General features: G+C 38.4%; 1 protein-coding gene across 1 annotated transcript in view; it reads right to left on the bottom strand.

The window, feature by feature from the left end:
• Positions 1 to 7,719: 7,719 nt before the first annotated feature.
• Positions 7,720 to 26,962, bottom strand: part of LOC135714136 (uncharacterized) — a 54,500-nt gene continuing 35,257 nt past the window's right edge. Inside the window, exon 2 of the mRNA XM_065237413.1 lies at positions 7,720 to 8,987. Within this exon, the coding sequence (XP_065093485.1) occupies positions 8,876 to 8,987 (112 nt within the window). The 3' untranslated portion in view covers positions 7,720 to 8,875. The remainder of the gene's footprint in view (positions 8,988 to 26,962) is intronic.

Below are 26,962 nucleotides of genomic sequence, written 5' to 3' on the forward strand. Positions count from 1 at the left end.
TTAAATGGAAATTACTAATCCTTCTCACTCTCTCTCTTTATATAATAACTGAAATGTTTCTATCAAAGGTGACATCCAAATTTATTCAACTTTCCATAAGTTCCGTCCATTAGAACGTCATTGGATTTTCTTCGTACTACGGATGAAGGTATAAAAAGCGAGCTCGCTAGGAGCGCTTCTTTTGTTTTGAGAACAATGAACAATATTCACACTATACGCTCTAATAGACTTTGTGTTGTAGCTTGTGAACTAACGCATCGGTACAAAGGTATTACTGACTTGAGCACGATGAAATCATTGATAATACTGATGTTTTCTGCTCGAAATGAACGATTACGAAGAAGTAGCGCTCTACCCTACAGCTATTTTATCGAGACTGTAAAGCCATTCACAACACACAAGATGATTACAGCAACGTAATCCAGTGTCAGGTAACGAGTTCAAAGAGGTCCCGGACGATCCTTCTGTCGAGACATGTATAGAAAGTACTAATATGAAGTGCGATTTGATGATGGAGGAGATTATTTTATGAAGATCTCTGATCTCCTGATGGTCTTTGGAATAATTTCTGAGCACCCTGGTATCGAGGGTGAATATATAAGAAACGTGATTTAAATTGTTGGACAGTTGAAGATCTTCAAAATTATACTTGATCAACCTGAAGACTTGAAAAAATAGTTTTTGGAGATCTCTGAAAGCATTTGGAATATTTCTGACTCACATGAGAGTATATATGTGAGATGTGATTTGAATTGTTGGACAGTATAAGATCTTCAGAATAGTTCCTAACCAAGCTGAAGGATTGAAAAAGTATCCAGAGGATACTTTTTAGATATGGAAATCTATGCTATGGTATCATATGAGAGATGTGATTGGATTGTTGGATAATTTAAGAACGATACCTGATCAACTCGAAGTCTTGAAAGAGTATCCTGAGGTTATTATGGGGATCTATGATCACCTGAGGGTCTTCGGAATAATTTCTGAGCAACCTGATATCATATGAGAGAACATCTAATAAACGTGATTTAATATTTTGGATCGTTGAAAATCAGAATAATATTTGATCAACCTGAAGTCTTCAAAAAATAGCAATCGGACTTCATGGAGATCTTAGAATATCTGAAGATATTTGGAATAATTTCTGTGTAGCCTGGTATCATATGAGAGAATATCTGTTTACTGTAATAGAAGCTAGTGCTTTAATTCCATTAAATGACCTGTGATAAAATTACAAAACTCAGCTGGCAATCAATCGCGTATTAGTAATTATAATCCACTATTAGACTGCAAATAAAATCATGAAAAAAGGGCTGTAAATCTGTATGTTTTGACTATTCCTGAGCCCGATGGCCTCCATTTTGGACTTCAGAATGGCATGTGTGAAAACTATCCCGATACTTTATTTTGATGCCTGACGACGGGACGCGTGAGGGGCCTCCCTTAGCTCAGTCGGAAAAGGCGCATCTACAAAGCAAGACCATGCTGGAGGTGGCTGGGTTCAATTCCCGGTCCGGTCTAGGAATTATTCGGGTTGGAAAATCTCTCGACTTCCCTGGGCATAGAAGTATGATTGGACTTGCCACACAATTATACCAATGGAAAAATGGTACAGGCTCGAAAGCTCTCAATTAATAACTGTGGAAGTGCATCTAGAACACTAACTTGAGAGCACGCAATAAGCTAATATGCGATATGCAATAAGCTTGAAATGCGAAGAAGAATTGAAGTGAAAGTGGGGAAAAAGCAAAGGAGTCATTCATTGCGTCAATTGAAGCAACTCTTCAAATGAAATGAACTGATGATCTTGTCGAACGAAACAAGCGATAGCCAAGTCATGTTTGACTGGAGGAATGTTCATCGTGACTCGGTAATTGCTTTGCTTCGAAAATGCAGAACTCTGGCTTTAGTTTTTTTTCTGACAGACCACCTCCGTGGTAGTCGAGCATTTTTTCAGCATGTGAAAAATAAATAGTGCAAAAAAATTCTCAAGAATTATGCACTAATCTAACGAATATCCGCTTTTTCCAGGATCCTCAGAGACTGAGTAACCCTAGTTTGAATAAAAAATCCCATTAGGCTTTTTGACGTTTAATCGGCGCACATGCAGCATGTAAATCAAAGGTACACACCAAATTTGAGATTAAGATTTCAGTAAAACGGATTGCTGAATCATTATCAGCAAAGCAGTGCTTTACTGAAAGACAGCAAACGATATTTTCGCAACACCGTCTAAATCGAAGGAGGAGAAGGAGGAGGAAATAATTAAAATTATGTTGGCAAATACACTGGTTATATCTAATAAAATATATATGGCAAAGTGCCTGGTGATCTTGTTGGTGATTCTATGTTATTTGTGTATTTGTATCAACAATCCTCGTGACAAGCTGCCTGCTCCTAGTAAGAAAAATATCGATTTACTGAGTCTATTCAGCAAAATGCTGCTAAATGTCAGAATTGTGGGTTGCTGAAAAAATCAGTAAATATGAAATCTGAAATCTTTACTGATTTTCAGTAAAATGTTGTCATTTTGACTGAAGTTGGAATTGCTGGAAGATACAGCAGCATTATTTTGCTGTAAAGTTTGCTGATCTTGCATCAAGTCTAAAATCAACTAAATTTTACTGATTTTCAGCGATTTAAATTTGGTGTGTACACGGCATTTCAGTAATCTGCATTAAAATTATAGCCACGATTTCATCAATAATGCTCTGGAACTATTTTAAAATTTCAAACAAGTGCGATAACAATGGCTAAATCATCATCTAAACACCGACAAACCGACATGAATGATCATACAAATTACAAAGAAATTTTTGATCAAAGCACAAAACTGACATCTGCGGAAAATATTTATCCTAGCCACGAACACGCGTACAAAATGTATGAGTTGGTTCGTGTCTAATCTATTTTGGACAAATTATTTTTATCTAGATAATTAAACATTTATATGGTTTTGACAGATGGGATCGCTGCAAATTTGAATCGACCGTTATGGATTCTCGAACAAGATTAATGTTTAAGTTTCATGTCGGTTTGTCGGTGATCTAAACGCCCCTCAGCGTATTGAGATTAGTGGGTGCATCGCCGTGTCAAGTTGTTTATTATTTTCTTCTTGCTAACCTAAAACAAATATATGAAATTAGATCGGTCAAAATGAGTTTGACAGCGATTTGTTTTGTATTTTCCTCGTATTTTCATTAATTGCACCAATAAAACCGGATGTGTAAATTTCTAAAGTGTGAGCTGTCAGTTTAATAATGTATGAAAATTCGATGTATTTTTTTATCCATGGATCAAAGATGCTGTCACTTTTGATCTCACCATTACTGGCGCCACCTTCCAAAAAGTTAACCGGAAGAATAATGTATGGAAATTTGAATTTTATATTTCCAAAAACATCGATTTTGAAAGCACAAACAGAAAAATATTTGGTAGGAGTTTGAACCTAATTTCCGTCCTACTAAACATAACCCACGCTTAACCTCTCTTTTTTGAACAGATATGAACTCAAAAATGGAGTGATCCTATTATATTTGACTTTATTTACCTTTCTTTATGCACCGTTGAATTTGATAAAGAGTCACAAATTATTGAGATATTGTAAGAAATCTAACGCTGCTTCTTGATTTCAAATTTGTTCCACGGGTTTTACTAGGTTTTTCTTCGTTCTGCGAATGAAGACAGAACAAAATTGATTTGCTTGGAGCGCTTCTTTTGTTTTGAGAACAATGAGTTTAAATATTTATACAAAGCACTCGTATAGGCTTTGTGTTCTAGCTTATGAGCTAACGCATCGAACTAAACGTATTATTGATTTTTTGCACGGTGAAATCATGAATATTATTGATGATTTCTGCTAGATAGAATGGAAAGGGTGATTATGACAAAGTAGTACTCTACCCTACGTGTGTAGTGTAAAAAATTAACCCACCACATGCACCAATTTTTTTTTCAGAAAGGGTCCATCTTTCGTTAAAATCAACATTTTTCTTGATTTCTGCATACACAATAAATCACCATAACTTTTTTTTTGCTAGTGACATCCAAGACTTACAGATCCTCTCAAAAGATAATGTATTAGGATCAACACTCAACATGTTATCCTTAAAAATTGTTTAGTAATAAAACAAGTGTGTTTAAAATGCTGGCCTACCTTATTCATACCAATGAAAAGTTACGATTAATTCATCGCAATAGTCACTAATGATTGTAAATAATGAAGCAGCAAAAGCATATTCAACCCTTTGACTTGATATTTATCAGTTTCATACTTGATAACCATTTTAAAAATTATTCCGAACGTTACAAAATCATGGCTCAATCAAGCTATTGTAAACAAAGAATGAGAAAGTCACGAACGACTTATCATTTTTACTCTGGTAAAAGGAGCCAATTTGTGAGTGGTATTAGCAACAATCAATACGAAACTATCGTCCCAAGCAAATCGATTAACGTATCCCATTCTAGTCGAAATTCTAGCACTACACAATGTTTGTTTTGATTTGCCATGAAAGTTTGACCGATAAAATGAGGGGTTCGTGCATTTTCCTATGCTTCGAGGGGTGCATCGATTAGCTTGGGACCGAAGAGAGTACCAGAGCTGAGCCAAAATCTTGAGCACTTTTCTTCGGGACCTACTAGTCTTAGAGTTACCTCTATGGTATTAGGAGGATGACAAGACAAAGAATTTTATATTTCTTAAGTTGAAAATTTAAAGTGATCGACTCCACACCACACAGGAAAAATGTATATCCATGGGAACGAACAGCTATCATTTTGCTCAGAAAAATAAGCTTTTTCTGATGATGGTTAAAAATCTAAATAGTTTTCAGAATGAAAAGTATAAAACAAAACAAAAGTGCCCTCTCTCGACGAACACATGAACTTTCCAAATGATGTAAATCAGAGACGATTACTACATAAACTGAAACCAAAAGAACCAAACGAACCGTCAAACGCTGAACCAACCAAGCAAAGTAAATAAGCATTATTGTTCACCGAGCCGCCGCATCGCAAGTATTGAGTGCATTGCATCATTACTGTCGACAGCTTAATGCAAGCATTTTAGTCTAAATTATTTCAGGTCCCATGATGGTTATAATCTCTCAGAAGCTGAATTTTCTCCCCTAAATCAAAGTCATTCGATGCTAACGCCTAAAAAATGTGGTTGCCGCTAAACACTGATGGGAAATCATACACAAAACCGTACTGCTAGTAGCCATCGTCTCTGATGTAAATTTTAAAACTTTACACGATATTGGTGCAAAGCTCTGCACGCTATGTGTGCATAATTTTAGAAACCTGCATCATTTCGATGCTTCACATGATGGTCGCGAGAGGGAAAGTTTGTTTGACCTTATACTTGTAGGTTTGAGCCAAGTCGCTTACTGGAGTCGGATGGCTGCCGTGAGGTGGGCCAAGTCCTTTATAGCCGACATATTTCCCCCAAGAATGATCAGATGATTTCGCATCTGGTTCTGTGAAAGTGAAACTGAACTGAATAGACGTGACCAAACAATGTGAATTTAATAAAGAGCTTTTTGAGGGGGTTGCTTTATTTTCTTTTAATTGCTTATCAGTTAACAGATACAGGTATTTACCCAACAAACAATTTTAGCTGCAGATTAGCTTATGCAGCCAAAATTTGCCTTATGCAGCTAATTATTGCCTGTATAAGCTAAGCTGCAGCTAAAATTGTTTGTTGGGTAGCCCACTGCATTTAGCATTTGTCAGTGCTTAGTACAAGAATTGGACGAAATACGCATATCTGTTAAACGATAAGTACTTATAATTGGATTGAAGGGAAATTAATCTACCCACTCCAAAAGCTCTTCATGGCAGATTCCGTTAAGAGGATCGACACAGGAAAGAAATTTAATGAATTTGAAAATTGAGTAGAATTTCGATTCGGAAGAAGTTGGAGGCCAAAGTGTTTTTTTTTTACAAAATCAGATCCTTTGTAAAGACCTTCACTGTTGATCAAAGTTCGATCAACTGTTGGGTTACTGGAAAGTGTCGGCGTTAATTCATGAAAATATTACCGATTAATCATGATGCGCTGGGTACTGTGTGTGTTTATAATCTAACTCCCACTGTCTGACAGTGGCATTATGGATAAAAATCTGCATGCAACCATGTCTTATTAATGCATGAGGCTTGAACTCGGAAGTTAGAAGGAGACAGCTCTACCAACAATCAATACGAAACTAACGATTTTAAATTGGCTCACTATTTGACTAGCCTATTGGTCCCAAGCAAACGATTAACGTACACGGTTAGAAAAAAGTACCCAAAAATTAAGTTCTTTTCACTCATCTCGGCACTATAGTGCAGGAACCCAAAAGTACACTGTACACAAACATCATCCTCTGATCGAATGAAACCTCAGACCATTCAAAACAAAACACCGAAATCGCTTTTTCGAATGCTAGCTGCAACCGGATGACGGTTGTTTTGAAATCAGATGATTTTCCTCTCGAATACGGGATGAAACTTGTTATGAGAAGGGATAGTGCCTTCAGTTGAAATGCGTAATGCTCTCTGCAGAATGACTGTCATACTTAATGGAAATGCATATGGTATTGGTTCAGTACCACAACGCAAATCATTCAAAACGATGATGTAAATAATTCTATCGAACGTCATTTGCTGATCTGAGCTGACAAACGAGGTGGAAGCATATGCATCGCTATCAGAGCTGTTACGAAAAAAGCTAAAGGATGAAAACCAATGTTTGGCTAATTCGTGGTGGAGGAGGTTTTCTCCACCACGAATTTTTTTTGTATCCATAATGGAATGGCTTATTATGGTTATTCAGTATGGAATTGTAGATAATCAAATTATAAATCTAATTAAAAGCACTTGCATGTCACACTATCCTCTGAGTGCCGTATGTTTTATAGCTAATTTTCAAACGAAAATCATCGTGTATTTGGATGACAGTCATATGGATGTTCATCATCTGACGACGAATTCAACCATACGAAAATCATCCGAAATTCGAATGCATATTGTTAAAGGGCTCGAGCAATGCAATAATCATTCGAAGTATTGCGGATGTTTTGGTTCAGTGTAGGTAAAGCGGGTCAAAGTAAATTTCATTTACTTGTGTGCAATTCGTATGGAATTTTCCACTGGATTTTTAACCAAAAGTAAGTAAGTTGTACCCAACAGTAGGTAAATATGATTATACTCAACGTTGGGTGCAGATAGCGAATATGTATTTACCTCAATACCCCTAAAGAACCCAATTGAGCTATTTAGGGGTATTGAGCTAAATACATAATCGGCAATAAAAATGGAACCTAAATCCAAATTTCATCAATTTTGGTGCAATATTTTAAATAGGTGTGATGACATAAGCAAAAATCACCATCTTAGCTCCCCTCGGTGGGACTTTTAAAATAAGAAGAAGAAGTTGCCGAGTTTTAACTCATGGATAAAAAGTGACATTTCGATAGTTATTTTCCACGTCAGCCACGATTGTCAAAATCTAACTTCTTGTCTGTCAAAAATAACCATGCTCGGGTAGCAGGATTAATCAAGAACTTGGCGACCCCGGCGTAGTGGTTAGATTCTATACCTCTCACGCCAAAGTCACGAGTTCAAATCCCACCCCCAGACAAGTCACGAATGCCCCAAGAGCGTTAAAGTGTCTGTAATACAATAAAATAACAACTTTTCATCTGTCCAATGGTTCAGAGAAGCCAGGGAAAAATGGGGTGACGAATCGAAATCTCATTCTGTTTTTGTTCGGAATCGGAAAATTGATGGAGCAAATAAATTTGCTTTACTTCATAGAATTTGCAGGTAATCAAATTAGAATTATTGCTTCTAAAACGGATTTGCATTGCAGTTGAAGAAAAGTTATGTTTTAATAAACGAAAGAGTTAAAATTTTTGGAAAATATCAAAAACTTGGAATCTGCATATTTTTTTGCTAGTTGCTGTCAGCGTTTTCGGTATCAGGCATGGATATAAATTGTAAATCGGGTGCAGGGTAATTGCAGTCGTTCCGAAACAAAGATACAGGCAATTGCAGCTTCTGCTGAAACAAGTTAGATTATATTGAGACCCCAAGGATGACCCCGGTGAAAGTTGTAATAGGGGAGAGTTATTAATACTCAGAATATTTGACTCATATGTATGTCCATTTGGGCAACAGAAGTTGCTAGCCGTTTCACGATCATGTTCCCTGTCAGATCAGCCATCTCTTCAGTCGTGCAACAATTTTCCTTAAGCCTATTTACCACTCAACCTGTACTGTCACTTACTTCACGTTACTCCGCCGCCTAGTAGGAATTCTGGAAATTACTAAAATCGAACCCGAATGGATTCCGCTGGCCAGCCGCTGCAGCTGCGGCCGCCGCCATCATGCTATTCTGCGCCGTCAAATGGTGGTGCGCATGGTGATGGGAAGGAACATTGTGATGGTTCTGTTGCTGCTGTTGATTTTGCTGTTGATGCTGCTGTTGTTGTTGCTGTTGCTGCTGCTGCTGCTGCTGTTGTTGATGATGATGAGATGCTGCAGCTAGGGCTTGTTGTTGAGCCGCCTGTTGCTGTTGCTGGAGTTGTTGTTGTTGTTGCTGCTGTTGCTGTTGATGATGGATGGATGATTGATGCTGCTGTTGCTGTTGTTGTTGTTGTTGAAGTTGTTGCTGTTGCAAATTCGACAGACTTCCAAATGCTTGGAACTGAGCCTGTTGGAGTTGCTGCTGTTGCTGTTGTGATTGATTCACCGATTGCTGCTGTTGCTGGGTAGCATTGTTTTGATTATTGGTGTTATTACTATTGGCTTGATGGTGCTGTTGACTCTGAGGAGCTGCCTGTGATTGGGATCCAGCAACAGCGGGCTCTTTACGAGCCCCATAATGTCATTCTCCGGAGGCGGTGATAGTAGTCCATTGCCAAGGACTGTTGTAGCCACTGGTACCTGCGTTGCTAGCGCCAGTACCTCCAGTTCCGCCACCAGGTGCTTTTTGAGCGCTGAAAGGAAAGAAGAGACAAGTTTTTTGTTTTCAGAATTGGTTATGCAACACTTATCTCGAAATAGGTATTGTTGTCGTAGCGTTAGGATGTCATATAAATTCTGGCAGTTGTCGGAAATTTACGACCTCGGTTTGGGTGTGGCAGTTTCGCGTGTGGAGAAATGTACGACCTCCACTGCACCATACAGGCAAACAAAAAATATGACCATCGCAAACCAAGATCGAGCTGAGCTAAATTTTTTTTCTGTGGTTTTATTTACAACTTTGATGGATTACTCTCACCCGCTTCGCCGTACACATGTGTGCACGCACGGCCTTAAAACCCGTTGCCATATTCATCCATCAGTATACCTAAATGTGTGTAACGTAGATATGTGCTGCTTCTCAGTATGCCACTATAAAACGGCAAAAGCCACCCAAGTACCTCTCCGACATGGGTTGAGCTCCTCGCATTAATGTGGACGACCCCACATCTGCCACCCCACCGCCCGACAGACATGGGTGGAAAATTGAAGGTTTTTCGTCGCGCGAATAAAATTTCCGAAAAGGAGCTTCAAAGTTTTCGAATCGGCCCCATCCATGGTTGCTGTGCGCTGTTTGTTACTAAGCGGCTCTCGGCATACAACAGCACTACTTGAAGGTACACATAAAACCAACCCCGCTCTCTTGGTAACTGCAGTAATACTGCTGACGCCGCTGCCATGGCAGCAGCGAGTGAGCTGATGCAGCTGATGGATGGATGGATTGGATGCAATATAGATTGTAAATAAATATACACCTCACTCCAAGGTGCAATGCATCCAACGTCAAAGCATCTATATCGCTGGGGCTTGGTGTGTTGTAATTGAACACAAAATGGCGAGTCTCTGTGTCTATCTAACTGCAAGATGCTGCTGGGTGCTGCAAGGCGGGTATGGAGCACGGTCGTCTCCTATGTTTGTGAAGCTGGGAAATTGCATCACAATGGAACACGAGCTTTTCGACGAGTCGAAAATCGTGATGGGTGTACCAAAGTCGGGTAAGCAGATTCTACGAGCTTGTGTAGTTCTGAACGTGTGGCCCCGGCGATGTATCTAGAAATTGATTGTTTCGAAAATTGGGTTGACTTGAGAAAGGGTTAATATTTAAAGAGCTGGAATTATTGTGACGGTAAGGTTTAGAAGAGCTGTCACGGTTTCTACGGCGTTGATGATAAATGTCTAACGTTGTTGTTTATGTACGCCTCAGATTTGGATTTATTTATAGTTTGTTATAGTTGTTTGATGTTTTTTGCAGTTTGTCCTTAGTTCACAACAACAAGCTCCATTCTATAGGGTGTCCCAAAATGTCTAAGCACGATTTAAAAAAAATACTATAACGTAACGCAGTCGAGGAATTAGTACAGGACACTGAAGAAGTCTGCACATTGTAGATGAAATACGCGTATTTGTCAAGGATAAGCAAATAAGGTAGTGGAATTAAATGGAAATTACTAATCCTTCTCTCTCTCTCTTTATACAGGTATTCCACTAAGACGCACACATTCATCCGGAACGTAACTCTGTTTACAGCAAATTCGATTTTATATCTTATTCATGTTCTCTATAGTATTCTCTTACAGTTAAACGTAGAAAATCCGAGATCTGATCAGTCGTAAGCCAAGGAGCGGATTTATGATCTCACGCTACTCATTAGCTTCAGCACAGATGCCTTTCCAACAATTTTGGATACTTTTTTCCAGTCTTTCGCAAACTTTGTAACGGAATCCGCTGCCTTTACATGTTTCCGCAAATATGCTTTGGTCAGGGCCCAAAAAGTTTCGATTGACCTGGCCTGGGGACAGTTTGGCGGATTCATCTCCTTGGGTACGAATTGGACCTTGTTGGCTTTGTACCAGGCTACCGTGTCCTTGGAGTAATGAACCGACGCCAAATCTGGCCAAAAAAATACTGAGGCGTCGTGTTTGCGGATCATGGGGAACAGACGCTTATTGTTTAACACTCCGACTACGAAGCCTCCGAAAAGCGTGTAACGGCAAGTTTGTAATGGCATAACTTAGCCATTTCTAGATGAATTTCAAAAAGTGTGGTGCCTGGTACCTTTAGATTCCTAGGGTCTGTAGATTATTTTGATTGTAAAAATATTAAAAATAGGGTTGTCTATTTTTTTTAATTGAATAGAGTCGTAACACGTTTTTTTTAAAGGTGTGTTTATGGGTTTTGCAAGTGGCTTAAGATCTATAATTTAGATTATTGGACACAAATGTTCATAATTAGCCAGAATACAGTCATGGTTCCTACATATGGATGCAAGAAACAACGAAACGGTCCTTGAAAGATCCGGAACATCCGTAAAAGTGGTCAGTTCATGAAACTGATCCTAGAGCTCCGTGTTTTTTTTTCGAAAACATTAGGAACTGTGGTATAAGAAAGAATTTGGGTCGTAAAATAAACATGGACCCTGATGGCCATGGGGCCGCCCTCCGGAAGATCCGGAACATCCGTAAAAGTAGACAATCCACGAAACTGATCCTAGAGCTCCGTGTTTTTTAAACATTAGGGACTGTGATATAAGATATAATTTGGGGTCGTTACATAAACATGGACCCTGATGACCATCAAACCGTCCTCTGGAAGATTCGGAACATCCGTAAAAGTAATCAATCTGTGAAACTGGTCCTAGAGCTCTGCGGTTTTTAGAAAATACTTGACACTGTCATGCATAAATTAATTGTGGGTTGTAACATAAACATGTACCTAGAAGGTAATCGGACCTCCGCAAGATCTGGAGCACCCTTAAAAATGGTTAATCCACAAAACTAATCCTAGAGCTTCACGGTTTTTTCAAAAGAATTTGGTCCATCTATGATACCGCTTCTATGGCCCGGGGTTTTTTTTTCGAAAACATTTCGAACTAAGATATATGAATGAATTTGGGGTCGTGACAAAAACAGCGACTTGGATGGCCATTGCACCATCCTCCGACAGATCCGGAAGATCCGTAAAAGTAGTTCATCCATGAAACTGTAAAAAATCGCGTTTTTTTTCGAAAACTCTTGGAACTGTGATAAAATATAGAATTTAGGATCGTGACATAAACATGAACCCGGATGCCCATGGGACGGTTCTTCCAAAATATCCAGAACAATCATAAATTGGTAAATCTTTGAAACTGATCCTAGAGCTCTGCAGTTCATTTTTTAACACTGAACTGTGATATAAGAAATAATTTTGGGTCGTAACTTAAAAATGGATCCAGATGGCTATGGGACCGTTGATGAGCTTCAGGATCAGTTTCATGGATTGACCACTTTTACGGATATTCAAGAAAATACAGATGATGTGTATGGTCTATGTTTCCGTCACGATATAATTTATGTTGACAATTTTTCGGATGTTCCGGATCTTCTAGAGGATGGTTCCTTGGCCATCCGGGTTCATGATTATGCCACTATCCTAAATTCTATCTTATATCATAGTTCCTGTTTCCACAGTTTCGAAAAAACCGCTGAGCTCTAAGATCAGTTTCATAGATTTACTACTTTTACGGATGCTCCAAATCTTCCGAATGACGGTTTCATAGGCATTCAGTCCATGATTATGTCACGATCCGAAATTATTTTTTATATCACGTTCCACGGGTTTTCGAAAAAAAAAACTATGGAGCTCTAGGATCAGTTTAGTGGATGAACCACTTTTACCGATAGTTCAGATCTTCCGGAGGACCGTTTCGTTGTCTCCTGGATGTAGGAACCATGACTGTATTCTGTCTAATTATGAATTGCCCAAAAGCCACTTGCAAAACCCATAAACTCACCTTTAGAAAAACGTGGATTAGCTTTTTTCGCTTTTAAAAAAAGTAGCCGACCTTATTTCAATATTTTTACGCTCAGAATAATCTACAAACCCTAGGAATTCTAGAAATACCACAAGTTTGAAAATCATCAAAAAATGGCTAAGTTATGCCATTGCAAACTTGTCGTTACACGCTTTTTGGAGGCATCGTATTCGGAGTGTTAATCAATCACGCACGTAAACATCGGTTGTTATTGTCTCCGTTGTCACAAACGGTGTTCCAAACTCGTGCTTAGACATTCTGGGACACCCTATATGGAGAACAACAAAAAAAAAAAATATGTGGAGGAGAACGGTGCATCACCATATAGGTAACTCTAAGACCAGAAGGTCCCGAAGAAACGAGCTCAACTTTTTGGCTCAGCTCTGGTACTATCTTCGATCCCAAGCTAATCGATGCACCCCTCGAAACATAGGAAAATCCACGAACCCCTCATTTTATCTGTCAAACTTTCATAGCGAATCAAAACAAACATAGTGTAGTACTAGACTTTCGACTAGAATGGGGTATGTTAATCGATTTGCTTGGGACAAGTAGTGAGCCAATTTAAAATCGTTAGTTTCGTATTGATTGTTGGCATCACTGTGTTATAATTACATACAGTAGACATCAAAATTGGGCGCACAGTCTTTAAATTTTATAACAACAGCTGTGCGAGAACTTAAAAATTTGTGGCTGGTGGTTCATCAAATATTTATCGATTATCGGTATAGTATGCGGCTTATTTGGTTATTGGACTCTGCCAATAAAGTCCAATTTATATTGATAAATTAATAAATAGTTGTTCAACCACCAGCCAAGATTTATAAAATCCATCTGTTCACAGTGTTTCAAAAAATTATCCATTCCATGCTCAATTTTGCGATACACTGTAGGTGCTAAACTTATCTTTGTTTGAATAAATATGATCATTCATTCTCCTTTTTTTCTTTTTCATTTCTAATACACGGAAACAAATCCGATTCCATTTTCATGAATAAAAAAACATGAAATGAAAAAAACTTGCCATCCCATGAAATCATAACAATGATTCACGATTTTGTGATGTAAATTCATGATTTTATAATGCAGTGGAAGCAAGACCGCTACAAGCGTTACACGTACTTGGCAAACTGTGTTCATAAACCGCACTATATAGGTATCCCAAGTAACATTTTAAGCTTTATGAAATACTACAAAGCCACTATAAAACAACATTCATAAAACCCTGGTCAAGGCTATTTTGTCATTAATGCATCCACCAAAAACTCATTAAGACTAGAATATATCTAGTTGGCCCACCCTCGAGAAGGGTCTTGATGGGTGTATTCTAGAAGCTCTTCAAGATTGATTTACTGCAAAAGGTTTTAGGACGAGCGAATTGAGAACCATTTGAAAACTAAAATAAAAGCTATTTATCAACAATAAAAACCCTTTCCAAGCTATTTCCCCTTGCCGCATGCTGAATCCACTAGGAAAGCATCAATCAAGATAGAAAAGGATTTATGAATCCGATCTTATCAACATAATTAAAATAGAAACTGATGGAATAAAAATCCTGTTGAATATCCAAATTTATTACAATAGTTCTCATTAAGTGGCCTAGTTTTAAGTGCCATATTAAATTTTATTGTGAAATGTACGTGAAAATATCGAAAAAATTGAGTCCACCCTCGTAAAACGTCGATTTAACTAATTATTTAACATTGAAAAAAAAAATTCTTCAGATCGAGCTTGGCCGAGATTTTTTTGTATTATTTTCGCATTTAAATATTTGTTCATTGCTAAATTTACCAAAACAAAGTTATATCTAAGGAAATATAGATTGAAAATCGAAGATTGTAAAAAGCAAGCAAACTAATTGCAACATGCCACCGCCGATGATTTTCATGGGTCATTTGTGAAAAAGTTGTTTTGCTTTCAACAAATCCTTAACAAATTCATATAGAACAAATGGCTTTTATGAAGAAAACTTGCAGGCTGAATTGTATTTATCTAAAGCCATTTTGCTTGATCCTAACCCGTTCAGATTTATGGCAGCTTTTATGGAGGCAAAGTTGCCTGCAAAAAGTTAAACGTCAAAGTTTCTTTATCTTTCAAAAAAGGCGCTGTGGGTTCCAGGGTTCTTCCAGGTGGTTTTATCCCGATAGATTGGGAGCAGCTACTCAGATAGTTTGCGATACTGTTTCACAACATTTCGCATTTTGAACAGCTGGAAGCGGAATCGTTCCCGGAAAAGATCCCCTTCTTCCGTATGGTACAGAAGTGCACCATCCAACCATGCAGGGATGTACGCTTGAATGAAATGTTCGAAGAGTTGATTCTTTCGCCGAATAAAATCGCTGCTATGGATCGGAAAACAGTTAATCTCAGCTAACTAACAGTTTCAGTGGCTTGCTGTCGGTTGTCATCTATTCGCAAGATCTGGAGAAGGCTGGTTTGTTTTTTAAATTTCGACAATGTATTATGAATTCGAGGGCCCCGTTCAGTTTGCTCTTCTCCGCCAGATGGTCAGTCGTTGATGCTGTGCTGGTACTTCTGAAGAAGTAAATTTTGCTCAAATCGACTTGAATTTTTCATCCTACTTCGTCTACCCTCCGAGATTTCCTTGTCATAAATTTGGCTTTTATTAACTATGAGGAACCATCTTTTAAGCTCAATTTGTAAACAGAGTAGTATTTTATCTAGACATTAACAAACACTTGCTAATGACATTTATGCTTGAATTACAGAACAGTTTTAAGGAGGGATTGAGAACTGTTTTAAATTTATTTTTAAAACAAGACAGTTTTTGACTTTCTTGTCAGACTAAAGAAGGTTTTTAAATCAGCAAAAAGCTGAATTACTAAGCAGGAATGTTTTATACTTTGAAATGCTATATTTAAACTAAATGGATTGTTCATTGCCGTTATAAAACTATCATAAATAAGAGTGGATGCTAAATGGTTACTGAATTGTTACTTGTGATCTCTTATTCGCCTTTTGCCTTCCATCTTATACAAATACTGATAGTCTAGTGGTCGAAGTATGTATGTTCTTGGTTCGAATCCAGTGTGACGCTTTATTTAATTTTTTACATTTTTTGGTTAAAAGCTTAAAATTAAATTCATGAATTAGCTCATGATTTCAACTCGGATGATTCATGATTTTGGGAATCTTGGCTGCGTTGCGCAAAAATTGCTCATGATATCATGAATATTATTCATGATGTATTTTCATAACATGAAAATACGCTGTGTCAATGAAATCATGAGTCATTTTTCTCATTTTGGAGATTGGATTTTTCCCGTGTACGGACTGGATCTTTGCTCCTACTCTCAGGGCCAGGAAAATTGAGAAAATTGCGAAATTGCAACCTCACGCGCAAGGAATCTGGCCGAAGAAATTGGCTACGAAGTTTTCAGCAGAGTTTAAAAAAAATTGAAAATATTGAATACCTTGGACAAATTTACAAAAATCTTAGCACAACGGCTTTTGGTTATATTTTAGAACTTTTGTAATTTTTGCACCCAGAAAAAAATACACGAAAAAATGAACTAGTAAAAAGTAAAAAGTTGGAGCATAAGTTGTTGTTCTACGATTTTTGTCAATTTTCAAGTATCCATGAGTTTTAATATAATTAATTTTTCAAAATATATAAAACAAGGTCATTATAAGATATTTAAGTTTATTAAACTTTTTCGGATTTTAGGAAGTACGATATAAGCATGAGTAAGTTGAAGTGGCATTAGAAAGAAAATGACTGGTATAGTCATGCCACTTCATTCAACAAGAGGTAGTCTTTAAGGTCCTAAAGACCAAGGTGTGTGAGGGAGGACGACCGACCTAAGGGGGGACACAATGATGAAACAGCTGATGTTTAAAACCCATCTCGAATAAACTAAATTCTCCTCTTGTAGGGGAACAGTTTAAAGAGACGTTAATAGACTTATCCACTTAACGGTCAAAAATTGGTCAACTCAAATTTGTGGATTTTTTTTAATCGTGCATTTAAAAAACTTGAACACCCCTCATTTTCTAGGTTTGTGCGTACGGAATGTTTCAAGAGCAAATTTTCATTATGTCGTAAGTAACATTCACACCGATCCGAGAAAAATAAAGTTTTGTTTTGATGACCGAAAACTTATTCCTATTTCCAATTAAACTCATATAATCTCATAGTGATAGCAATGTTTAACATATTTAGCCGGGTTTTAATCATACAAAGGCAAATCGCTAGCTTTCATGCTAAGAAATACTGGTTTTTGAGTCAAAAGTTATTATACGTCGTTTGGTGGCCCCTATTGTTACTTAAGTCAAAGTGTATTTACCAGGATATTCGGGAGAATGATCAATTACGTCTCCTTACGTGCAGCCCATTCATCATTTTAGGACCACCGAAATCATCTTAGCAACAAACAGTTCGATTTATTCACTTTAATAATGAGAAAGCGAAACGACGAAAGTACACTTTTCACGGGTTTCTCAGTGCTGTTACTTAAGGAAAACGGCATCTCCATAGAAATCGGGTGACTTAAGTAACATCGAAAACTATTTTGATCGGAAGGTGATTACGTCAAAAAGCAATTCGACTGGTAAATAAATTTAAAAGTGGGATGTGATCCTATATTCGGACAGTATATAGTGTAATAGCAGGAGCATCGATTGACACTGATAGCTCGACTTTGTTTACCTTTGTTACATTCGACGTAATGACAATTTGCTCTTGGTTTCCTCTATTTTGCTTTTGCCATTTTCCATTCAGTTGTCAAAATGGCGTCGAAGCAAGGGGCAAGATTTACAAAATTTTGCTCGCGCATAATCGAAATTATTCTCACGCAGATTTATTGAAATATGAAAGTTACGTCAAGGCGGATTTCAAACAGCTCCCAGATCAAGAGTTTACGCAAAGATGAATACTAAGATGAAACTGTCGGAAGAAAAACTTTCTATTTGAGTGTCCTCTTTCGCTCGCGGTCCCTTTCATCCAATGAATACCCCCCGTGTGCAAAGCAATTGTGTGGTTTTGTTTCCCCTCGGGGTAGAGATGAAATTTGGCGCATTTTTTTTTTCAAAAAAATCACAACAAATTCAGAGATGTCCCACTTTTTAATTACTCGATTAACAACTAATCGATTATTTTTTGTTCACTGTGCTGTCATTTTTCCACCAATGAGAGTGCAGCACATATTTGAAACGATCGGTGATGATCCTCTGGAGAAGTTAATGCTTATATTTGCATGGTATAACCGATTACAAATATTTTACTTTTCGGTTCGTTAATCGATTTATAGATTATTCGAATGAAAATCGGCCATCACTAGATGAATGTGAAACGTCATTTCAAATATAAGGACCGTACAAAAATAATAATACAGTTTGAAAGGGACCCTATACTACCCTATACTACCCTATTGGTCCCAAGCAAATCGATTAACGTACCCCATTCTAGTCGAAATTCCAGTACTACACTATGTTTGCTTTGGTTCGCTATGAAAGTTTGACAGATAAAATGAGGGGTTCGTGGATTTTCCTATGTTGCGAGGGGTGCATCGATTAGCTTGGGATCGAAAAAAGCTGCGCCAAAAAGTTGAGCACGTTTCTTCGGGACCTTCTGGTCTTAGAGTTAGCTCTATGGTTTTTCCGTGCTGTTGGTTCAGGAACGGTATACCGCCAACAACGTGCAAGTGGTACCCAAGGACAAAAACCCTCCGAACTCGCCGCTGCACCCGAGGGGCGATCAACTTCATAAATAAGCTGAATTTTAAATTCACACTTTTTTTTCATAAAAAATCGGTATATTTTTTCGAAGTTAAACAACCCAATTGTTGCAAATTTTCGTAAAGGAAGTGTGCTGCTTGGGGTGCTGACGAGACAACGAGGGTGATAATGAAATTCCCCAAAAAATCCTTGAACATTGACCTTGAAGTTCAAGACTCAGAACATTTTATTCCACATGAAACAAAAAAAAAAAACGAAAACGTATAGCGCACACATTGTTTGAATTGCTAAGATCAAAACAAAAACAGAAAAACACATGCTTCCCCCATGTTTACTGACACTCCTTCTTCAACCGTGCCGAAGAAATCCCACCGAATGAAGTGACAACAATCCTCAGTCTTTCAAGCCTGGGAGAAAAATCTCCATCCACACAGTAGCGTTGGAATTGTCTCCTTACCGCTTTCCAACTCCCCCCGTGTGTTCACCGAAAAGTGCACCCTACAACCGCGAGGAAGGGGGTGAGGAGAACCTTTCCTACGGAACAGATATAGGGAAAAGACACACAGTCGAGACGACGACGACGACGAAACGGACGAGACACATTATCGCTCTCGCTCACGTTGGCGGTGGCGACGGTGACAGCACTGCCTTTCTTTCTCTTTCTGCATTTTCTCATGGACCCCTACCTATCAACAGTGCACCAGTCAGACGACGGCGGACATGGGCAATGTGGCTGGCTGGCTGGCTGGCTAGCAACTGTATGAACCAAGAGTCAGCCCGTCTGGAAGCCCACACCGATTGAAACACACGGGAACGACCGACCGGTTCTGTAGAAGTATTATAGCTGTATTCTTGGCGGATCTACTCTATAGGTAGTCACCCGTCGTCGTTGTCGTAGCAGAAGCAGTGGAATGGTATCATCATCATCCATTGACTATGACTTCCCCGAGAAGAGTGCGCATAGCAGAGATGACCTTCAAAAACTGTGGCATAGCTCCAGAGAAGCAAAGTGGTCGTGACAACGAGCGCCAAAAGCAGTGATACTTTTACCCACTTCCCGTGAACTTCATTCTCGGGATTTTCGAGAATTTCCCCCTGCATATCGTTTTGATGATTCTCTGGCGATGAGGGGGAAGGGGACGACTAGAAAAAAAAGTCTACCTACTTTGGAAGCCAATGAAGAAGGATGATGCTGGCCGAGCGCAACACGTAGCTGGTGGACGGAACGAACATCCGTTAAGAATCTAATGCCCGTCGTCGAGATGAGAAAAGTGATTCATGGGAAGCGCAGATCGAAAGAAAGGGAGCAGCATAACTGCAGTTGAATGGACCAAATAAATCATTCGTTCGCATGTGTGTAGGGTTTTCTTGAACGTATGGTGCTTTTAATTATCATCGTATAGTGAGGGTACAGAACGAAAAGGTCAATTCCGTTTGACTGGAATGTAGCTCTCGTGGGAGCGATTAGCTCCCAAGGAAAAGAATCAACGCTCTGATTGATTTCGTTAAACGGCGTTCAGAACCGGCAGCAGCAGTTTATCTTGATTCCATTTTGCTTGCGGTTAGTTTGAATTGCTGGACGTTGTTAAATTCTTCTGGATCATTGATTTTCTTGGTAAGAAATTTTTTAAGCTCTGGAAAACGAATTAGAATTAAATTGAAGGGTATAGCGCACATCAGGGGTGTGTAGGTTGTTGAAGTTATTCTTAATAATCGCATGGTATCGTTAAGAAAATACTTCCTTGAAGCAATTTACCAGGAATGATAGCATACATATATATATATTAAACCCAGGAAAGAAATAGATCCTTGTAACATTGATTGTATGTTTACGGTAAACTGCAAAGCAAAATACGATAAACATACAGCAAAACTCATCATCGAAAAGTATTGTAAGGGGTTTTTAGAGCGGATATTTAGTTTGGTTTTCCCATAGTAATTTCCCTATAATCTTCAAATGGTTTGTGCCAAGCCAGTTTCTTCCCAAATGAGTTAAAATTTTGAGAGACTAATCAATACCCAATTTGAAGCCGTTTAAGAGCTGTGGGGCGAAGACTTCAAATTTTGCCGAGGACTTAGAATAAAATGAACTCTCTACAACTCGATATTGAAGGGATCATCGTGTTATAGAATTATTGAGTTATAGATAAACAATCTCATACAAAATCGCTATCACAGTAGTCATGAAATTATTTTTTACTATGGTTCTACAGTCAACTCTACATATTGAAGGGACCATCGATATATTGACGGATCGAGAAATAGAACAAGAAGAGCCTATTAGACCATTTGAAGGGACCAACATAACCGTCGACATAAAGAAAGGTCACTAAGGGCCAATGCATTAATTATGTCACGCTAAATCGAGCAAAAAATTACCCCCTCCCCCCTATCGTGAAGTTTTTCTATACCTAATGCATTGCTTGTCACAAAATCTTAAACCCCCGCTCCCCCTTAGAGCGTGACATAATATATGCATCAACCCTAATCGAGATATAGAGCATCAAGTTAGTGGACATCGAGTTGTGGAGAGTTGAGTGTACTTACTTTTGTGTACTTGCCGTTGATGTATGATGTATGATAATTGTCTACCACTCATTGTAGTACGGAAACTACGTCCGATAGCAGTGGGCGCCCCATCACTGTTTGACTTTATCAAGTTTAATAACTTCTGATTGCCTTCAACATGTCACTGTATAAAGGGCCAAAAACGGGTTTGGTGGATCGACAGGTAAATTCACCTATACGCCTCCACGGGATGGTAGAGAATCTCCTTCCAGCCACATGATCATACAATTGGTCAAAAAACGAGCCGTCAGAAGGACAGAAGGATACCCTAATGAGTGTCGAGAAGAGCCCGCCCTTTTTACACGAGATGTTAACAACAGGGAGTTGACAATTACACTCACCCAATAAGCAATAATATTTCGACGTCCATTATCTTTGTATGATGATCTTGAGTTCCTAGTTGCTTCTTATAAAACCGTAGCACCAATGCGGAAGATAGACAGTGTCTCCGGGTATTTTCTTAACGAGCATCACTCTATTGTCGTATCGCATGTGCTCTTCTTTCAGTTTTACTTTGTTGACTCCATGGTACCGGAAAAGATATAGATATATACATTATTAGCAATGATGTGATATAACCACAACGGGATGGCCGTTCAGAATGGTTCAACGGATGTGAAATGAGGGAGCATTTAAATTGTACACGATTTAAAGTATTTCAACGCAACATTACATTTGTTCACTAACAATTAACACATTTTTCAATATGTTATACTAACAAATTTTTGGAAGAATTTACTTGTGTTTTATACACACAGCAAAAAATTAATTTTGATATCACATCAAAGTGGATGCACTTCAATCGTGTCAAAAATATGGTGTAATATTACTTGCCAAAATGGACAAAATTATCATGAATACAGTGCATAAACTGACATTACGTTGCTTTTACTGCATTTGTTTATTTTTGTGGCCATAAAAATTACATTAGATTTTCGACGTGATTGAAGTGCATCCTCTTGGATGTAATATTAAAATTTATTTTTTGCTGTGCAATTAGTATCAATGTTCCGTCATATCGTATCTTCAAGTGATCTTCGCAAGCACCACATTTCGTTCAGGCTCTTTTGAACTACATGTGATGAAATATGAAACGCACCTTTAAAAGTGGATTGCAAATAACAATGTTCATCACTTACTCACACATTAAATCATGCAGAATGCGCCCTAACCCTCACTGAACCAAAGGGCAGGGCTTTCGTGTACTTGTCGTTGAGGATGCCTAAACTTGATATTTTAGATGTCTGGGCTTGCCATTGAGAGCTTGCAGCCTTCTTCCCATGCAATTAAAGATCTCTTGTTTTGTATTTAAAGAGCCTTACACTTGCAATATCCTGGCTGTTGAAGTTATCTGGCCAGGTTCCTTCGAAGAACTTTTCAGGAAATCCTATTCATTTACCCTAGACGATTTCAGAACGTTTCCTTAAGATCATTTTAACAGATGCTTGATGTCTTCTGATCATGAACCGATGATGCCTTCTGAAGGATACTTCCGTGTGGTGTTTCCATTTCCAGCCATTTTTTTGGCTACCAGGGAATCGGGAAACGGCAGGTGACTCTTCGCAAAATCGGGAAATAATTCTATCCCGTGACCAGATAGAGTAATAAGAATTTTAATGTTTTAACTTCTGTTGAACGATTGATGAAGAGTTCTGGCTTTTCCTGAAATTGTCTTTCAACTTTCCAAGAGTCTGAGACCTCTTGTCTCCTTTTTTTTCAGGAAACTTCTTCCAACTTGCTTCGGATGTATTTCACTTCTAATTATTTCCCTCAGTAGATCTTCTGGTTTCTCCTGGAATTTTTCTAATGGTGTTCAAATCTCAACTCCGGACAAGTCTCAAATGACCTGGCCTCATTCCAAAGCCTATCTCGCTAAATTCTTTCATTTTCTTCCGAAATTTTCAACCTATTTTCCCGATTTTTTTCCCAAAGCTTCTCCCGAAATCTTCCAGAATTCTTTCTTACTTTTGACTTTCTTTCGGAAGATTCTTCCGGCTTTTCCTATAAGTTCTTAGAAGACAAACTGCCAATTAAAACCCTTCTGGCTTACATTGGAAGTGTTTCCGACATTCTTCAGATGTTTTCTCTGATCTATCCAAGGAGGATTTTTCCAGCTTCCTCCTTTCTCAGCAGTCTTTTCCAACATCTGGATGTTTTGTTAGAATCCTCAGATTTATTTTTTCGAATTCATTGAAATCTTCTCCATACTTCCTAAACAATATGTTTAAACTAATACTGGAAGGTTCTCTCAAGGCTTTCGACTTATCTGGAGGTTGTAACTGATTACTCCCGGAGGTATCTTTGCATTTTGCGACTTCGCCTGGAACTGTCTTCAGAATTCCTTCAGAAGTCTTTCTGGCTTCCCTTGGCAGTATTTTCCAACTTTACCCAGAAGTTTCTCCAATCTTTGCCCAGAAATTTGGAAATGGCAGTTTTTGATTAAATTCTTGGGCAGAAATTGTATTCCTCGGTTGACCGGAAGAGGGCCCCAGAAGAATGTAAAAACAAAAAGAAGTCGAAATTCCCCAAAAAGTTCCTCGTCGTTACTTCTGAGACCATGAACCAGAAAATTTACCAGGAGGAGTGCCTACGGAAGACACTACTGCCTTTTATCGAAGACAACAAATCAAGAAGACTGGCAACTCTTCCATTTTCTCATACGAACGCTATGAGACAGGTACAATCGCGTCATATGCCGCTCAAAGGTAAATGCTTCGAACGAATTTGATAGCAAAGATTACATCCTCAGAATAAAGGTTTGTGTATTTGCTTATTTTTCTATGCGTTGCTTGCACCTTCACTCAAGCGCAGCGCTATTGTATCTGTCGCTTTGATTCTGGAAAAGTTGCCAGTCTTTTTGATATGATGTCTTTGATTTTATGGAGCAGCATGAGGTGGATTGCCTATTCTGGCCAGACTTGGCCAAACAGTGGTACAGCGAAAATAGCGTCGCAGTGTCTCCCAAGGAGATGAATCCGGCCAATATTCCGGAACTAAAGCCAATCGAAGAATACTGATGAAGCACATACTGAGGAAAAAGGGTAGAACTACAATTGAACTGAAGGATTTCAAGCGAATTATAATTAATATTCTAATCGAAATGAAGTCTGTGAAAAATTTGTAGGCAAACATAAAGTTTGTAGTTTTAGTAGGTTTCAATAAAAAAAAAACCAATGATGTGATAAAATTTTAAATGAATCAAAATGTGCTTGTTCTCTATGTCTAAAGTTTTTTTTTATTATAAAGATTTTATTTTTTATCGGCTCTTTAATAAAATAAAATCAAAAATATACTCAACAAAGACATGCAAGTTTATATCACTTTTTTGAATTTTTGACGAAATAGCTAAACAAAATTTACCGTGTATATTTATCCTATATAGACCTTATGTTTCCCTACAACTTTACGTCAGGCATCATTTCGATTAGAAGTGACATTTTCGTGCTACGATTTATTAAAAATGTCAAAAACGCCATTTTGATTTTATGTCAAGGGGTATTCAACTCTGCACACCTGAATCCATGCCGAGAGATTGAGCTGTGCCGAAATCTGTGCCAATCGCTGTGCCTATCAATGTGACAATATCCCATAAATTTGGCAACCCTGGCAATTTCTCTGATCGATCAAGGCAAGCATTCAGCTTTCCTTCATTCTCATTAGAGCATTTGCGGATCGAGAGGTGGAAGAAGAAGTGGAAGCTATCAATCCTGTACGGTGTTCAACCCGTCCATCATATTCCGGCTCAATGTCCCTTTGAACTACTGATACAGAAACGAAGGCGTAGCCCGATCGGTGATGGATGAAGTTGCTATCTGCTCCCTAACAAATTCTTCCCAATAAAATTCACTCAGAATTTGAACGGGCGAGAATTCAAGCCCACACTAGGAGCACCATCCTCGAACCAGTTTTTAATAAAGCCTCAAATCAAATTTTCAGTAATGAGCTCTGGGGTCCCTAGATACGAGCTAGTTCAACAGAAGAAAGATGACAAAGATGCATCTGCAAAATAACCAGATCTGTTGACGGGGATGTGCTTGATGCCGGACTCGTGGAAAAGAATGTATTTGCATTTTTAAAAGCAATGATCCGTTCCTATAAATCCTATACTATTGCACTAAGGCAATCGTACACCTATCCAGGTTTGATGGAATATGTGGGGTTAATACCTTCCCCCCTTCCCCCAGCAGTACTGGAACTTCATTCATAATTATATGGACATACCTATAAAGTCCTGTGGATATCCCATTAGACTGATGCGAAATTTGAAATTTACGCTCCACAGTGCTCAAATAGTTCCAAATTGGGTCCTGATTAGCCTTCCAGTCTAGTCTAGTCTAGTCTAGTCTAGTCTACACATACACAGCCAGTACTTGAAAGAATCCTGGAAATGATAGAAATACATCTATCATTTTCTTGTCATTATTAATGCCTGCTGCACATCAAGGATGTGAAACAAACAATAAAGCGGCCAGGCCTACTGTGTAGCGTTTAGTTAATTTTTGTGGAAGTGAATGTTTACCATGTCTACTTAATAAGTATAGACAGTGGTTAACATTTAATCCACAGGTAATCAAAGAGCGGGGACATACCGTACCAACCGCTCCGTATGCAGGATTTGAAAATAGGCTATATAAATCGTTGGGAGTGACAGAGCTAAGAAAGTTAATGTACACTCCTTGGTTGTCCGATCTCCTGGGATGGAACACAGGTATTTACCCCTTGTGTTCGAGCGTACAGTCCTCCCTCCGTACAAGCGTGGACGGCACCGCCCACCCACTGCCATCCCTCAATCGATCCAGCCGACCTCAGTCGAAGGACAACAGAGAGCGGTGTGCGGACGTAACCTATACGGAGGGAATACTGTATTCACCTAGGTTATAGCGCCCTTGCTCGCTATTCGTTATTCGCTGTCTACAATGAGAAGAAACAATGCATGAACTTACAACACGCCCCGCATACACGTAGTACCGATATAAAATGTATATTGGTACTGCGTGTACACTTCCATCATCAAAGCAATTCCTGCTTTGTAGATGGCACGTATTTAGTAGGATGTCTCCTAAAAAAATAGGATGTCTAAAATCCATAGGATGAAAGTTAAGTCTCATCCGAATCAAATGATTCCAAATGCTACGGATTCATAGAAATTAAGTTTAAATAGATAAAAGTAAAAAAAAAGGAACAATCTCACCAAATCAGTTCAAGTGAATCCTTTGCAAGCAGCTCTGTCACGTTTGGTGTAGTAGTTCCGATCATAGACCCGCCTTACGGGGATCAATCCTCAGGTTTAATATAGTCAATTGCTCCTTGACGCAAACACGAAGTGACCGCTCATAAAATCATACAACGCATAAATAAACTGAACTTAAAAACTATCACTCGCGATGCCACAAACTTCTGGAGCGGGAGCATAAGCGAAATCTAATTACAACTTCACAAAAGTCGAGAAAAAACGGAGCAAAAATTGACGGCTGAAAATTTTCCATGTCTTTCTTCGAGCACAGCACACTACGATCGAACGTTTGATTGCATTCAATTGGGTCCTGATTAGCCTTCCAAAATTTAAACTCATTTCGTAAGAAACTGACTTGCCACAAACTATTCGAAGTTTGTATGGAAATTACTATGGGAAAACCAAACTTTTTGTTCATTATCTTCTACCCATTTTCCATATTGCTTTTTCGAAAATTTATATAACTATTCTTACGGGAAATTTTATAAACACTTTGCTGAAAATTGTTTTTCAGTCAAATGTCAAATTAAATTGTTATTAATTGTTTAAGAGATTAATAATCTTATGGCATGATCAAGCAGCTGTTCTGTGGGCAACACTGTATTCTGCAGTGCGACATAGTAGCCATGATATTTGTGCTCTATTCTTCGCACCAGAAA

The sequence above is a fragment of the Ochlerotatus camptorhynchus genome, unplaced genomic scaffold (assembly GCF_037179485.1).
Source record: "Ochlerotatus camptorhynchus isolate MF236.1 unplaced genomic scaffold, CSIRO-AGI_Acam_v1.1 ptg000621l, whole genome shotgun sequence".
Taxonomy (NCBI): Eukaryota; Metazoa; Arthropoda; class Insecta; order Diptera; family Culicidae; genus Ochlerotatus; species Ochlerotatus camptorhynchus.